This window comes from Myotis nattereri, assembly GCF_964212035.1.
Source record: "Myotis nattereri genome assembly, chromosome: 6".
NCBI lineage: Eukaryota > Metazoa > Chordata > Mammalia > Chiroptera > Vespertilionidae > Myotis > Myotis nattereri.
Genome location: NC_138081.1, coordinates 2,160,943 through 2,177,806, shown reverse-complemented (window position 1 = coordinate 2,177,806; position 16,864 = coordinate 2,160,943). Strand labels below are relative to the sequence as shown.

The following is a 16,864-nucleotide window of genomic DNA, read 5'->3' as shown; positions in this document are numbered from 1 at the left end:
CCGATTGGCTAATCAGTGAGATATGCAAATTAACTTCCAGCCAAGATGGCGGCCGGCAGACAGGCAGCTTGAAACTAACATGAGCTTGCTTGCTTCAGTGACGGAGGACTCCAATGTTCCCTGCCTGCCTTGCCAGCCTCTGAGCCTGCAGTTTAAGAAACATTGTAACAAATATAGAAGCTAAACAAAACCCCAGAAACCTGCTTTCAGCGAGCTGGGATCTCAGAGCTGGAGTTGATACAGAGTTTCAATTATAGAACGCAAACAAACCAGATACCTTCTTTCAGCAGCGGAGGCCTCAGAGCTGGAGCCAAGCCTCAAAGCTAAAGCTGGACCAGAATAAAAAAAAAACAGAAAAGAAAAAAAGGAGCAGTTGGGAGCTTCAGTCACCCACCAGCCTGAAAACAGCCCTCAGCCCCTCACCCAGACTGGCCACGTACCCCAGTGGGGACCCCCACCCTGAAGGGTGTGTAACCAGCTGCAAACAGCCATCATCCCCTCACCCAGGCTGGCCAGGCACCCCAGTGGCGACCCCACCCTGATCCAGGACACCCTTCAGGGCAAACCAGCCAGCCCCACCCATGCACCAGGCCTCTATCCTATATAGTAAAAGGGTAATATGCCACCCAGCACCGGGATCAGCGGACCCACAAGGCCTCCCAAGCACCGGGATCATCGTGACAGGGGGCAGCGCCCAAACCCCCTGATTGCCCTGTGGCTCTGAGAGTGACAGGGGGCGGGGCCACAACCTCCCTATCCGCCCTGTTCTGTTCGTGACAGCGCCCCAACCCCCTGATCAGCCCTGCTCTGTGCCTGATAGGGGGGAGCTCCCCAACCCCCTGATCACCCTGTGGCTCTCTGTGTGTGACAGGGTGCGGCGCCCCAACCCCCCAAACCCACAGGCCCTTCTTTGTGTGTGACGGGGTAGAGCCATAACCTCCCCATCGGCTCTGCCCTGAGTGTGAGAGTGGCGGCGACCCAACCACCTGATCGGCCCTGCTCTGTGGGTGATAGAGGGCGGCGCTCCAACCCCCTGATCCGCCCTGCCCTGAGTGTGACAGGGGGCGGTGCCCCAATTCCCCTATTGGTCCTACTCTGTGAGTGACAGGGGGGAGCTCCTCAACCCCCTGATCGGCCCTGCTCTGAGTGTGACAGGGGGGAGCTCCCCAAACCCCTGATTGACCCTGCTCTGTGTGTGGCAGGGTACGGAGCACCAACCCCCCTGATGGGCCCTGCTCTGTGCATGACAGGGGGCAGCGCCCCAACCCCCTGATTGGCCCTGCTCTGTGCATGACAGGGTACAGAGCCCCAACCCCCCTGATGGGCCCTGCTCCGTGTGTGGCAGGGGGTGGCGCCACAACCCCCCAATTGGAACTACCCTGAGTGTGACTGAGGGTGGCATCGCAACCTCCCAATCTGCCCTGCTCTGTGCATGACAGTGGCGGTGCCCCAACTCCCCAATTGGCCCTGCTCTGAGCCCGACCAGGGGCTGCACCTAGGGATTGGGCCTGCCCTCTGCCACCCAGGAGCAGGCCTAAGCCAGCAGGTCGTTATCTCCTGAGGGGTCCCAGACTGCGAGAGGGCAAGGCCAGGCTGAGGGACCCCCCCCCCCAAAGAGTGCACAAATTTTTGTGCACTGGGCCTCTAGTATTATATGAAATGTTAACAGGTCTTATTTAAGAAGAAGAAAATAATAAAAAATATGAACAATAAATTGGCAATAAATACATATTTATATTCAATTGAATCTATAAATCAAAATAGACAAGCAGAACAAAAAGAGACACAGATTGCCGTAACCGGTTTGGCTCAGTGGATAGAGCATCGGCCTGAAGACTGAAAGGTCCTGGGTTCGATTCCGGTCAAGGGCATGTACCTTGGTTGCGGGCACATCCCCAGTAGGGAGTGTGCAGGAGGCAGCTGATCGATGTTTCTCTCTCATTGATGTTTCTAACGCTCTCTCCCTCTCCCTTCCTCTCTGTAAAAAATCAATAAAATATCCTTAAAAATAAAAAAGAATGAGTTGTTAACAGTGAATTTCAAAAAAGAGAGAGAGAGACACACACATTCATAGATACAGAGAACATTTTGACACTTGCCAGATTGAGGTGGGGAGAGGTTTTGGGGAGATGGGTGAAAAAAGTGAAGAGACTTAGAAATACAAATTAGTAGTTACAAAATTGTCATGGGGGTGTAAAGTAAAGCATAGGGAATAAAGTCAACAATATTCTAATAACTATGTCTGGAGTCAGATGGGTATGACATTCTTTTTGAATGATCAGTTAGTAAGTTTTATAATGTCTAATCACTGTGCCAGACACCTGAGACTAATATAATCTTTTATGTCAACTATAACTCAAAAACAAAAAAGGGATTTTTTAAAAAGTATCAATGAAACCAAGAGCTGATTCTTTGAAAGGATAAACAAGATTTAGCCAGACTGATCAATAAAAAAGAGGACAAAAATAAGTAAAACCAGAAAAGAAAGAGGCAAAGTAACAACTGACTCCACAGAAACACAAGAGATTGTAACAGAATATTACAAACAACTATATGCCAACAAATTGGACAACCTGGATGAAATGGATAAATTCCTAGAAACATACAACCTTCCAAAACTAAATAAGGACGATTCTGAAAATATGAATACGTGGACTGACTGGTGTGGCTCGGTGGGTTGAATGTTCTCCCATGCACCAGGAGGCTGCTGGTTCAATTCCCAGTTGTAGCACATATCCTATTTGGGGGCTTGATCCCCAGTTGGAGGCATGCGGAGACAGCCAATTGATGTTTCTTTCCATTGATGTTTCTATCTCCCTTTCACTCTCCCTTACTCTCTTTGAAAATCAATAAAAACATGGCTGTCTCTCTACCTACCTATCTCTCTATGTGTATCGATTATAACTAATGAAATCAGAGTTATGGACCGATGGCTTCCACAGTGGATATTACTAAACAAAGAAGAATTAACACCTATACTCCACACATTATTCCAAAACATCCAAGAGGAAAAAAGACTTCCCAGCTCATTTCACAAGGTCAGCATCATCCTAATTCCAAAACCAGGTAAAGACACTACAAAGAATGTAAATTAGAGGCCCCTATTCTTGATGAACATAGATGCTAAAATCCTCAACGAAATATTAGCAAACCAGATCCAGCAATATATTAAAAAAGATCACACACCATGATCAAGTCAGCTTTATTCCAGTATACAAGGTTGGTACATATGTCTCCTCAGGCAAGGGAGACAGAAGAAAAAAAATAAATAAATGGACTACATCAAACTAAAAAGTTTTTGCACAGCGAAGGAAACCAACAACAAAATGAAGAGACAACCCACTAAATGGAAGACCACTTTTGCCAATGATACATCTGATAGGGGTTAATATCCAAAATTTATAAAGAACATATAGGACTAAACACCAGGAAGACAAACAATCCAATTTAAAAAATGGGCAAAGGACCTGAATAGACACTTCTCCAAAGAGGACATACAGGTGGCCAAGAGACATGAAAAAATGCTCAAAGTCACTAACCATCAGAGAGATGCAAATTAAAACCACAATGAGGTACCATCTCCTCCTGTCAGAATGGCTGCCATCAACAAATCAACAAACAATGAGTGCTGGGGAGGATGTGGAGAAAGGGAACCCTCGTGCACTGCTGGCGGGAATGCAGACAGGTGCAGCCACGGTGGAAAACAGTATGGAGTTTCCTCAAAAAACTAAAAATGGAACTCCCATTTGACCCAGCGATTCCATTTCTGAGAAACCGGAAACAATGATTCCAATGAATGCATGCACCCTATGTTCATTCCAGCGTTATTTACAATAGCCAAGATCTGGAAGAGCCTAAGTGTCCACCAGTGATGAGGACATAAAAAAGCTGTGGTCCGTCTACACAATGGAATATTACTCGGCTATAGAAAGGAACTCATCTTTGCAACAGCCTGGATGGACCCGGAGAGCGTTATGCTAAGTGGAATATACCAGTCAGAGAACGACAAATGCCATATGATCTCACTTACAGTGGAATCTAATGAGCAAAATAAAGAAAATAGAAAGAGACTGGTAGATACCGAAAACAGGCCAACAGCTGTTGGGGTGGGGGTTGGGGGGCTGGGTGGAAAAGGTGAAGGGATCAAGCAGAAAAAACAGTCTCATAGATGCAGACAACAGTGTGATTGACGGAGGCGGGGGAGAAGAAGAGGTAAGGGGATAAGTGGTGACAGAAGGACACCACTTGGGTGGTAAACGCACAGTACAGTGTACAGATGATGTGCTATAGGATTGTACCCCTGAAACCTAGGCAATTTTATTGACCAATGTCATCTTAATAAATTCAATAGAAATTTTTTAATTGATTTCAGATAGGAAGGGGGTGGGAGGGGGGGGAGAGAAACATCAACGATGAGAGAGAATCATTGACTGCCTGCCTCCTACTGGGGTGGGGGTGTGCTGGAGGCTAAGTCCAGCGGGTCATGGGTCATAATAAAGGCGAGAAGTCCTCAAAAGGTTGAATGGACTCTTGCAACAGGGCTGAAAAACAGCCCAGGGCAGTTCCCCCAACCTGATGGTCCTTCATTGTTTACCGGACCTTACCTTTGATATGTATATCTGCTTTGCTGGGGGGCAAAAAGTGTGAATAAAAAGCCTGGGTCTGGAGATGGAGATTCAGAGAGCCCACTTCCCTAGAAAGTGGAGCCTCTCCTGGCTCCCCGATTTCTATTTCTAGTCTCTAGTATATCCATTTATGCGCAGCCCTTCTCCAGATTCCTGAACCCTTAATGTGGGAAGACCCTAGCAGGGGTGGGGATCGAGCCCGCAACCGGGCATGTGCCCCCAGCAGACTCGAACCCGGGACCCTTCAGTCCGCAGGCCGACTCTCTATCCACTGAGCCAAACCCGCTAGGGCTCAATAGAAATTTTTTAAAAGGAAAAGGAGCCCTAACTGGTTTGGCTCAGTGGATAGCCTCGGCCTGCGGACTGAAGGGTCCCAGGTTCGATTTCGGTCAAGGGCATGTACCTGGGTTGCGGGCACATCCCCGGTAGGAGGTGTGCAGGAGGCAGCTGATGATGTTTCTAACCCTCTATGCCTCTCCCTTCCTCTCTGTAAAAAAAATCAATAAAATATATTTTAAAAAAATAATAAAAGGAAAAGGGAAAAAGGAACTGAAAAAAATAGGGGGAAAAGGAGAAAATAATGTGATAATTAATAAATAATAATACAAGAATTTTTAAAAAGTCTTTCATGACCTGGCACAAACTCCTTTCATCTCTCTGGCTTTCAGCTTTTTCAATGAGCAGGACGGGGGGCGGGGGTGGGGGCTGAACAAATGAGCTCTAGGTTAGGTCCAAGCTCCACTCTAGGCCCATCTTCCCGAGGACTTTGTGCTTCTTGTGGCTGGTTCCCTTACATAGAGGAGATGAGGGTGAATGCTCCCCGCCAGCGCTGCCAGGGTATTTTGAACTGCATTCATCCCGGCCGAATGCAAGCAGTTCACTTGGTTGCCATGGCAAGCACCAGTCACATCGGCAGCAGGTTCTAAATTCAGAACTAGGACCTGGATCCACAGCGAGCCCAGCAGCCGGGCTTGCGCTCTCATTGCGCGGAGAGGTCCCGCGGAGAGCGGGCAGGCGCGTGCTCCCCAGGAGAGAGGGAGTCGGGAGAGGCCGCCTACTTAGCGGAGGGAGCTGTGGGCGCCCAGCGCCACCTCCCGCAGCCCAGGGGCCCGGAACGAGACGCCCCTGCTCCGGCCCAGGCCGTCCGCCGCGCCCCGCCCTCCCCGCCCCTCCCCGCCTTGTCTGGCCCCCGCATCAGGCGGCCCGGCTGGCGGGGCGGGCAGCTCCGTCCGGTCTACGCGTCCGCAGAGGCGGGGCTTCAGCAGCACCCGCGGCGCCATTCGAAGGCGGCCCCCAGCCGCAGGCGGGGGAACCGGGCGCACCGCCTGCTGACCACCGGCCTGCAGTTGCACTCGGAAGACGCGCCTCGGGAGCCCTTCCCTGGGGATCGCACCTTTTTCCTTCAGTCGTTTCTTAAAAGGTGCAGCACGTGTGTCATCGGTTACAGCTTAAAGGGCAGTTCTAGGAGCAAGTCAGGGCTGCCCCAGACCCCCCACATCAGGAATTCTGTGGGTAAAAACCATCTTAAAGTCTGAAGCTGCTGCCTTAGCGCAAGGGTGTTTGCCTGGGTATTTCAGGACCGGGGTGTGCCCTCCGGGTCCTGGGGAAGATGCAGTTCCCGCTCTCCGCCGCACGGGGGCACGACGAGCGCTGTGAGCTTTGCTAAAGGGAAAGGCCTCTGCCAGATGGTGGTCTCCAGAAAAGTCCAGAAGAATTGGAAAGACAAGGAGAAGGTGTTTGTGAACAATGGCTTTAAGCCGATCTCCAAAGCCAGCCCAGGAACGTGAAGGAGGTCCAGATCATCTAGAAGGAGAAATGCTAGTTTCCACCAACACCTTCAAAATAACTTTTCTTAATCTAATGGACAAAATAAACTGACCAACAAAATAGGTCCAGGGGCATGGAGGCATGCAACGGACTGAGGGCTCTCAGAGGGAGCGGGTGGGGGCGACGGCGAAGGGATGAGATTAACCACAGAACTTACATGCATGTATGCATAGCCCATGGACACTATATATGACAACAGCCTGGGGAAGGTTGGGAGGCGTGGGGGGGGGGGGGGGACAGAGGGGGAGGGGAGAAGGGGGACATCTCTAGTACTGTCAACAATAAAAAGTAAAATTAAAAACCACGAGGAGCCGATACCGGTTTGGCTCAGTGGATAGAGCGTCGGCCTGCGGACTGAAGGGTCCCGGGTTCGATTCCGGTCAAGGGCATGTACCTGGGTTACGGGCACATCCCCAGTAGGAGATGTGCAGGAGGCAGCTGATCGATGTTTCTCTCTCATCGATGTTTCTAACTCTCTATCTCTCTCCCTTCCTCTCTGTAAAAAATCAATAAAATATATTTTTAAAAAAACAAAACACAAGGAGACCCCAAAAAAACAAAGAAAAAAAACCCTTCTTCCAGTGAAAAGGCAGGTTATTCAGAGGGAGGGGCAGGAGGGGGAGGCAGGAGGGGGAGGTAGGAGAGGGTACAGCGGGATAAATGGTGATGGAAGGAGACTTGACTTGGGGTGGTGGCCACACAACATACAACATGCACATGATGTATTACAGAATCGTACAGCTAAAACCTGTATAATTTTATTAACGAATGTCAGCCCAACAAATTCAATGAATTTTTTTAAGAAAAAGAAAAACATAAATTAAATGGTGGGAGAAAAATTCAACTATTTCAAAAATGAAGGCAGATTTGGAAATAGCATGAAGGAGGATAAACCATTGTTAAGGAAAAAACCAAAAATATTTTTAAAAAGTCATGGAATACTTAAGAAAGTTAAATTTAAAAAAGGAAAAGAAAAAAAAAAAAGACTGCTTATTGAAGGGAATAGCTGTGCACAAGCAAACACACAGGCAGCCCTAACCTCCAGCAAGTGAGTCCATCAGGATTTTGTAATAACTTCCACCTTCAAAACTTCTGATTTTCCCTCTGACAGCTGTCAGTTGGAGGGGTTTGCAGGGCAGGGGGAAAAGGGTGACAAGAATAAGGAAGAGAGAAAGAAAGAAAGAAAGAAAGAAAGAAAGAAAGAAAGAAAGAAAGAAGAGGAGAGAGACAGACAAATACACTCAAAAGTAGCTCTAAAATCAGTAAACTGGGCAAACTAAAGAATGATTCTTTAGGTATAGTAGAAGGGAAAGAGAAGGATGAGTGACATTTGCTCACGTGCATAATAGCGATCATGAAAGAAATCCGATATAGTAAAGATATAATATGCAAATTAACCATCACACCCTCACACAAGATGGCCGCACCATGTGGTCACAAGATGGCCTGCAGGGGAGGGCAGTTCTGGGCGACCAGGCCGGCAGGGAGGGCAGTTAGGCGTCAATCGGGCCTGCAGGGGAGCGGTTAGGGGGTGATCAGGCCGGCAGAGGAGCGGTTAGGGAGCGATCAGGCCGGCAGGGGAGTGGTTAGGGGGCGATCAGGCTGGCAGGCAGAAGCATTTGGGAGCCAGAGTCCCGGGTTGTGAGAGGGATGTCTGACTGCCCGTTTAGGCCTGATCTCACACCGGGCAGTCGGACATCCCTCGAGGGTCCCAGATTGGAGAGGGTACAGGTTGGGCTGAGGGACAACCCCTCCCCCTACTCCACCCCCAGTGCACAAATTTCGTGCACCGGGCCTCTAGTAGATTTATAATAACTTTACTCATTTGTGAAAGAGAGATCATTTTTACAATTGGTTGAGTAATAAATGAACTCTCCTTAATGGAAAAAAGTAAAACATATATTTAAATTATTTCCTTTGCAATATTCCGAGTGAGAATTATAATTTATTTAAAGCTTCACCCAATTCAAAATCTTTACACACAAATAGTATACCATATTGCATCCAAACTGGCATTTTCAATATTAGTTTCAATTTTTATTTATATTGTTTTTGGCACTATTTACATTAAATAGAAGTTTTAAGAAACAAAATAGGGCATATTTACTCTTCATCTTATTTCACCTTATTTGTATGTGTGTGAACATAGCCTAGATCCCATTTTAGCTTTCGCTTTCTGTTTAAGGCCCTGAGTTGTTACCTGTTGTTTCTAAAGTATTTTAGAATTGAGAGCAATGCATAATAATATCTATTTTGGAAAATGTCATTTATTTTTATTAATGTAGAGTTGCACGGATAAATTTGTTAATTTTGATGCCAATAACTAGCGCATGCCCATTTGCTTCATTTTCTTTAAAAATTGTAGAATGTAATATTACTCAAGATAAATGCTCTGTGTTTTCCACATTCAAGTAAGTTCAGGTAAGATCTTTTCATCTTTTCCTGCATACACTATTCTCACTGTCCAAAATAATAAGAGCAAATTGCAACTGTCAAAAACAATTTCAGATTTTCCAGGTGGGGGCCTGCGCAAAGATTGGTGTTCCCATCCCCCCCCCCCGCCCCCCTCCTCCCCACCTCTTCCCCTGAAACCCGGAGCTCCAGAGGGGACCTGCTCATCAGCACCAGCACCACTGCTTCCTGGGTTTGACCTCCGCCCTGAGTGCTGGGAGGAACCAGAAGTGTTTGTCTGATGGTTTTCCGATCGCCCAGACTCCCACCGGGTCCTGCCCTGCTGGAGAGCCTGGGCAGGAGGGCCCCCAGTGAGGAAAGGCAGATCTTTCTCCCACCCCATCTCACCTGCCATCTCATGCACATCCCACCCCTGGACCACCAAAGGCCAAAATGTCCTGGCCTCCAAACTGAGCGCTGAGGGCTTGGGCGGGAGAGGGCGGGTTGACTGGCTGATGCACAGGAGGGCACCTGGCTGCACAGCTCACGAGGTCGCTTCGGGTGGCAACAGAGGAGGACACCTCGGAAGGGGGCCGGCTTCTCTGGCGTCTGCAGCGTCGCCCACGAGGGAGACCCGGTGCCCCTCTGAGTCCCTCAGGAGTGGGAGTAAACGCCCTAGAGGACAGGATGGGCCTCTGAGCGGGGATCTTTCTCCCACCCCATCGCACCTGCCATGCTTGCGCCCGGATCACCTACGCCCAGAGAGCTCCCTGGGGACCCAGGCACCAGGGACTAGCACTCCGGTGTTCTCTGGGATCTTCCGCAGGAAAGCGGTGGACAGGTGTGGGTTCCCAGCGGAAGACCGTGTCTGCCTCTTCTACAGCTCGGCCATCTACACCTCCCTGCAGCCCACACACAGCTACAGCCAGAGGCACGGCAAGCGCGTTTCACTTTTCTACAACATAATCTCACCGGCCCTCGACCTACTCACCTGCAACCTGAGGAACAGGGAGTGACAGGGCAGCGAGGGGGCCGTCGGGAAGTCAGTCTGTGGACAGGGCAGGTTGGGCAGTGAGGAGCGGGGTAGGCAGGAGCCTGTGAGCCCAAGGGCCAAGCCTGGGAATGCCCATTGGCAGGTTAGTCAGTTTAGCCTTGAGGCTCTTCATTTCTGTGTGAGAATCTGCAAGAGTTCGCCCTCGGAGTCCAAGGCTAATAGGGAGACCCTTCCCCATTGGGAAGTGCTCATGTGCTTCAGGGAAAACCCCTGCATCCTCTGCAAATAGAGGCCTGGAGGTTGGAAATGGCCCTCGGGGTTCCTCCCAGGCTGAGCAGGAGAGGAAGCATGATTTGGGGAAGACCTTCCGCATGCTCAGCAGGTACTGTGACCTCCCCCATGGTGGTGAGATGAGGCCCGCGATGCTTAGCTTGGCTCTCTCCCAGTCTGGCGGAAGATGCCACGGAACACTCCCTGGCATCGGGAGTCTGCCATCGGGAGTCTTCCAAATGGACGAGGGAATCCTAGCCTCTACCTTGAAGCACACCCCATCCCGAAGAAGGAGCCAGGGCCTCTCACACAGGGAACCAGTTCCATCCAACGCCGCCTGGCCAGGTGACCAGTGCCCACCACAGAGCGCCTGCCCCATCAGTTTAATGAGAAACGCCCACCAGTCTGGTTTGTGCTGGGTGGGGTTACGTTGGGAAACTCTTCTTCAAGGAGGTGGTTCTTGAGCAAGTTTTAAAGATAAGAAGGAACCAGAGTAGTGGATAAGTAGGTGGACATGGCTCAGGTGGTGAGAAAAACATACGTGTGACCAGTAAAGTAACATGAGAGAGGGACAGTAAGATAGAGGATTGAATGAAGGGTGTAAGATGGAGAAAGGGATATGAGATTCCAAGAGAGAACCTGGTGGCGAAGGAAGCAGAAAGGAAAAAGTTCTATCAGCCAGAAGCTGGGCAGAGTGTGGGTGTCAATCCGGGGACCAGCCCCTAGACCAGTGATGGCGAACCTATGACACGCGTGTCAGAGGTGACACGTGAACTCATTTTTTTGGTTGATTTTTCTTTGTTAAATGGCATTTAAATATATAAAATAAATATCAAAAATATAAGTCTTTGTTTTACTATGGTTGCAAAGATCAAAAAATTTCCATATGAGACACGGCACCAGAGTTAAGTTAGGGTTTTTCAAAATGCTGCCACGCCGAGCTCAAAAGGTTCGCCATCACTGCCCTAGACCCTTTACCCAAACTGACACCCCACCGCCAGAGACACGAGCTTTCTAGTCCCCAGCGAAAACATGCCTCCATGTCCGCCTGAATCCCAGAAGTAAGAGCCGTGTGACTGGGTATGGGGCAGAGGGAGCAGGAGGGGCATGGCGCCAGGGTTCATTTGATACCGAACAGCTTTGAATGAAGAGAGGAGAAGCAGTTTAATCGAATTTCTAAATTCTTTATTAATTAAACTGTGATCACGTCAGAGTAATTAATTCACTTCATAAGAAATCATTTCATTGTTCCCTACAAGCAGAAATTCAATGTGGTTCAACAGTCACCTAGTGATATGATAGATAGCGCACTGGCTTACACATGGATGAAAACACAGAAATTAGAACATTGATCCCAGCCTAGAACTGACTATGTTGTTAGATAGGAAAGGAGATGGGGGGTTGTCTATAAATCAGGGAGAGCCACACAGGGTCACACTCACGCTGGCTTTGAATGCTCCCTCATGAGCCTTCACAGTGTTGCCTTGTGCCCTCAGTTGCACACAATCCTGCCACTTAACTACGCGAGAACCAAAGCGTCATGGAGTTAAAAAGCGTTCTGCAGCCTACCACCCCCCTCCAAATCTCCTCTTCCTCCTCATCTGTTTCTCACTAACTGGGAGAAGTCATCAGCGATGTGGTTGGTGAGTAAGAGCTAAGAGGAAATAAGCTCTCTTTTGCTCCTACTATCATCTCTCCCCAGGATGGTCACCCCCCGATGCAGTGGGGTGTCAAGAAGAGTGAGGTGCCCCTCCTGATGCCATAACGTGCCATGGTCTTCCCATCTTCCAGCCTCTTTCCATTGCAAGTCACAATCTGCTTCTCGGGGGGCACTGCGGTCTTGGTCTCGATCATCTCTTTCACCTGGGCCACTGAGCTGGACCTTCGCACCTGGAGGAGGTGCCTCTGCCCCTCGTCACCCGGCTCCACCAGAACTAAGGGCAGCTCCTCGTCACTGGGCTTCACCACCCGCAGGGTGAGGTGGATGGTCGTCTCGTGGTCGATGCCATAAGATGACAGCGTTCTGTGCGGCTTCAGCGGCTTTGAGCCCAGCAGAAGGACCTGGTCCTGCACGGGAACGTGGGTCTTAGACCGGACGTGTTCGCCGATCTTCTTCACTCTGTCCTCCAGGTTGGCAGTGAAGGTCATTGAGCCCCACTCCTCAGAGTGCACATTCACCTGGTCAAGGAAGCCAAGAGACAGTTGCCAGGAGTACCTGCCCTGTGTCCCGCTCCTCCCCCTCCCCAGTGTCTTCGGCCCGTCACTGCTGTTAGGTCCTCCGGCTCCTTCATCACAAGTGGTGTCCTTCCCTGCCTCGAAACGTCTCTTTTGGAATCCCCAGGTTATAACACAAAGACAAACATCAGTTTTATTTCTTATAATAATCACACCTCTTATCCATCCCCAAACTGTCATTAACAATCTCCCACCATACATACCTGCTTCCTATCCAGATAAAGTGTGTCAAATGTCAAGAACTAAATACAGCCCTGGCCAGTGGCTCAGCTGGTTGGAGCATCGTCCCGCACACCAGCAGGCCACAGGTTCCATCCCGGTCAGGCCACAGATGGGAGGCCACCGACCAACGTTTGTCTCTCACACTGGTGTTTCTCTCTCATCAATTTTTGAAGATTATCCTCGGGTGAAGATTAAAGAAAAAAACTAAATACAAGTACAAAGCACCCAAAGGCGTACACCAGACTCTAAAAACAACTTCCAAATGGAAATTCCAAGATTTGGCAGCGTCGTCATCGGGCGCCCACGGGCCTGCCCCGCTTGAGTGCTGTAGGAGGAACCCTGGGGAGGACACAGCCTCTGTGCTGTGGCTTTCTTTTGGAGGCCTTGTTGCTTTATAGTAATAACACATATTACAGCAACACTACATTCGACGCTATTTGTTCGTCGGCGTTTCCTGTGTTTCTCTAGCTACCTGTTGTAGAATATGATCTCTTCCTGTGATTAACACAGGGCCTCACTCACAGAGGGCAGGGCTCTCTACCTGACGTGAGCCCTGTGCTGTGGCTTGAGAGCCTGGTAGCCCTCCCTCATGCTCTGTCCAAAGTAAACATCTTGCCGACTGAGACTCCCGGGGCTCTCTCCCTGCCCCGCTGAGCGAGCGCTGCCCTCGCTGGACCCTCCGGGGCCTCGCCGGAGGGAGCGCGTTCCCACAGAAGGAAGGCAGCAGGTCGCTCACAGCTGAGGGGACGTGAGTTTCTGGACCTCTCTTTTGGGAAGAGAAGGAAACAGGTTTGAGAGCCCTGGGCCCCTAAACAGGATAAGGGAAAGGGCTCGGGCAATATCTCCATCGTTTTCAATGTTGCCAGTCCCATGGGCACAAAGCCCAATGCCACCTCTCACCATGAATCCCTAACCGTGGCCAGCCCAAGGCCTGACACAGAAGGAACTCGGGAGCCAAATGATCAGCTTTTCTTCCCAGAACCTCCCTTCACACCCTCCTTAGAGACGCCTTCCAGCCACCCCTCTCTGAGCACTGCCCTCACCCATTCCTGAGACCCCCATCTCTTGGAGGTGCCTTCCCTCTCCCCGCCCCCCGTCCCCTTTATCAAGGCCCAACTCACACAGAGGCAGGCAGCAGGGGCAGCCATCGCTGCAGCCGAGGGAGCAGCAGAAACAGCCTGAGAGCAGGAGCCGCGCCAGCACCCAGCGTCCACGCAGAGAGCAGGGCAGGAGATCCCCCGGGTGCCTGCTCTCCGTGCCCTTTATTGTGGGCCTCTGGCTCTCTTTCACTTTTGCTGCAGAGTCCACACCCAGAGAGCACTTCCTGACCACGCACCTCCGCAGCCAGCCCACTGCCTCCTTCTTCCAGACCTGGGAGGGGCCTCTCTGCTGAGAATCTCTCCTGATTGACAACACCCCCCCCCACCCCCCCACAGTCCTGACTTATGACTGTCCAGTCTGTAGCCCTGGGCCCTCAATGGCTATAGCCCTTGAACACTTGGTGGTCTGTGGGGAAGCACGGGACTCGGTTAGAAGGTCTGTAAGGAGGATTCTCCGAAAGGTCGGGGAGCCTCTAGGGGGACCTTGCCGAAGGCAGCAGCCCCTGCCTTGACTTTTCAAAACAAGCCCGAGCCCCCGGGTGTTTTGCTGGAATCTGTATGCTGAGTCTTTAGACCCGACCTTAGAGACGCATGTGCCTTCTCAAGGATGCTTGCCCTGCTGATTGTATCTAATAGTTAGTTTTACTTCAAGCTGTTGTGACAATAAAAGCCTGAGGAGGCAGGAGAACGAGGCTGCTTGGTGCCTCCTGCCAAGCAGTCCCTTCGCCTCTCTTTCATAGAAACATGTGTCAGAGTCATCATTCATCCGACGCTCAGGGTCTGCTGGTCAGTCCCGGCAGTGGTCCTCTCCTGCTGCTTTAGGAGCCCCATCAGCTAGGCCCTTTCTGGGAGCAGGGCCCCAGGAGCAGCCTGTCCTCCCTCCAGGCTGGAGGCGCGAGGCGGGAGGCGGGAGGCGGGAGGCCTGCCCCAAGACAGAGGAGACATGGCCCTGGCTCAGTCCTGGGTGCCGCCTGCTACATTACCGTGGGCAGATCTGTTCGCCGCCTTAGAGGCTGGTTTTCTGGCCCATAAAATGAGATGACTGGAGGGAACTCCCAGGTGTCTGCCAGCCTCAGACGACATGTGTATAAAATGTCCTTTCTGCGGCTCCCCAATCCTCCCCGATCCTGTGCCAGAACCTGCGAACCGGATCCTCGACTTGAGAGCAAGCCACAGCCAGCAGTGGAATGCTGACCCGGCTCCCACACGCGGAAGCAGGCCCGCACCCCTCTGAGGGCCGGGGCCTCCACTCCCCCCACCCGCTCCCCACTGCCCTGACCCCAGCGACACCTAAGCATGCGCTGGCTCCCTGGCTCTGCCTCCCTGCCGGGAGCTCACCCAACCACTCCCACCCTCCTCCATGCCCCAGGAGTCACTCCCGTCCCACACTCTCAGGGCGCTGCCACCGAACCCACCTGAAAAGGGCACGGCATCGGGCTCCAGATGTTCCCAAGGAAGTCGGCTGTACAAGGCCAGGTTATCCTTTGTGTCTGCTGTGCTTCCCGCCGCCTTGGACTGCGACTTCATTTCCTGGTAGATCTCAAACCATCTCACTTTATTTCAGGGCTTTTGCCTCGGGAGAGCTGGGACCGGCGGAAGTGCCCACACAGGGCGACGGGGCCCAGGGGCTCCTGCCAACATCCCCCAAAGCGGAACACAGACCGCGTTCTTCCACTGAAGCTCTTGTTGCTCAGCTAACAAAACTGGGAGGACGGACTATGATCGACATGCATTTTGTGGGGTTGGGCACATTCCTTTAAACACACAGGCCCGGTCGGAGGGGGGCCTCGGTGGGAACGCGCTTCCCGCTCTTCTGCGTGCAGAGGCCTCTCCGGGTCCCATGGCTCCGGGTGGAGCGACCGATGCTGTGGCCTCTGGGTCCGCACAGCAGGGCGGGCTGCTCTCCACCCCGTGTGCACTAGGCCCTGGGTTTGCTGAAGCGTCACCCGCCCTCCCGCGGGCAGGCAGAGAGTCTGAGGGCAGCTGCCAGGGACAGAGAACAGAGGCAGAGGCAGGGGCAGGGGCAGAGGCAGGGGCACGGGCAAGGGCAGGGGCAGGGGCACGGGCACGGGCAGGGGCAGGGGCAGGGGCAGGGGCAGGGGCAGGGGCAGAGGCAGGGGCAGGGGCAGAGGCAGGGGCAGGGGCAGGGGCAGGGGCAGGTTCAGGGGCAGAGGCAGGGGCAGGGGCAGGGGCAGGGGCAGAGGCAGGGGCAGAGGCAGGGGCAGGGCCTGCGGGCAGGTTCAGGGGCAGAGGCAGGGGCAGGGCCTGCAGGCAGAGGCAGGGGCAGAGGCAGGGGCAGGGCCTGCAGGCAGGGGCAGGGGCAGAGGCAGGGGCAGAGGCAGGGGCAGGGCCTGCGGGCAGGGGCAGGGGCAGGGGCAGGGGCAGGGGCAGGGCCTGCAGGCAGGGCCTGTGGGCAGGGGCAGGGGCAGGGCCAATGCCAGGGAAGCGCAGTCCCGCTTCCCACTTGTCCGCACCCACTGCCATCTCAGATCCTCAGCCACTTCTGGGAAAGGAAGGTGGAGAGAAAGTGGTCAAGGCTGCTTAACAGCAAACCGCCCTCTTCTCCTTCCCTTTCCTTCTTCACCATTCTCGCCTCTGCAGCCACACCATCTTGGCGCCAATGCCTTCCTTCTCAGGGGACGCGAGGCCCTCAGCCAGAAGCCGCAGGAGGCCTGGGCTGACGCTCCGGGAAGGGCGTCTGCCCGCTGAGGCCTTCGGCCCTGCAGTCCCAGCCTAGGTGGAGCTGCAGTCCGGGTGTGAGCTGCGGTCCGGGTGTGAGCTGCTTGCACACAGGGGTCCCTGCTCCCTGCAAACCCTGCACACGGGCGCCCCCTGCCTCAGGTTACCCAGTGCACCTTTCCCCAACACTGCCCACACCTGAGAGTGTCAGAATGGGCGTCGCAGGCAGCACCTCCTCCAGGGAGCCTTCCCCAACGCCCTGGTCCTGCTCCCCTGTTCCCCTCTGCGGGCTCCGTGCACATTTATGCAGAGGCAGGACCATCCGCTGCTCCTCCTGGGCCCACGGCGCAGAGCAGGCCTTTTGAGGGTCTTGACTATGTCTCTTTTTACTGGTATCTTTATTTACTGAATGAGTGAATGACTAAGTTATGAATAAAAGTGGAAAATATCCACTGAGTATTATATTTCGGGAATTGCACAAGATACTTTTAAATGGTACCTCACTAACCATTTCTCGTACT

At 52.3% G+C, this 16,864-nt stretch overlaps 1 protein-coding gene across 2 annotated transcripts; it reads right to left on the bottom strand.

Annotated features, from left to right (window-relative positions):
- Positions 1-11,279: 11,279 nt before the first annotated feature.
- On the bottom strand, positions 11,280-13,841 carry LOC308520889 (ubiquitin D-like). 2 transcript variants are annotated; one of them, XM_081093585.1, is made up of 2 exons: positions 13,686-13,841; positions 11,280-12,285 (listed from the first exon to the last, which is right to left on the bottom strand). In XM_081093585.1, the coding sequence occupies exons 1-2, from the start codon at positions 13,710-13,712 to the stop codon at positions 11,815-11,817; spliced, it is 498 nt and encodes a 165-aa protein (XP_080949711.1). In that variant the 5' UTR covers positions 13,713-13,841; the 3' UTR covers positions 11,280-11,814. The 2 variants fall into 2 exon arrangements, with proteins under 2 accessions (XP_080949711.1, XP_080949712.1); XM_081093586.1 differs by lacking the exon at positions 13,686-13,841 and adding an exon at positions 12,546-12,743.
- Positions 13,842-16,864: the final 3,023 nt, after the last annotated feature.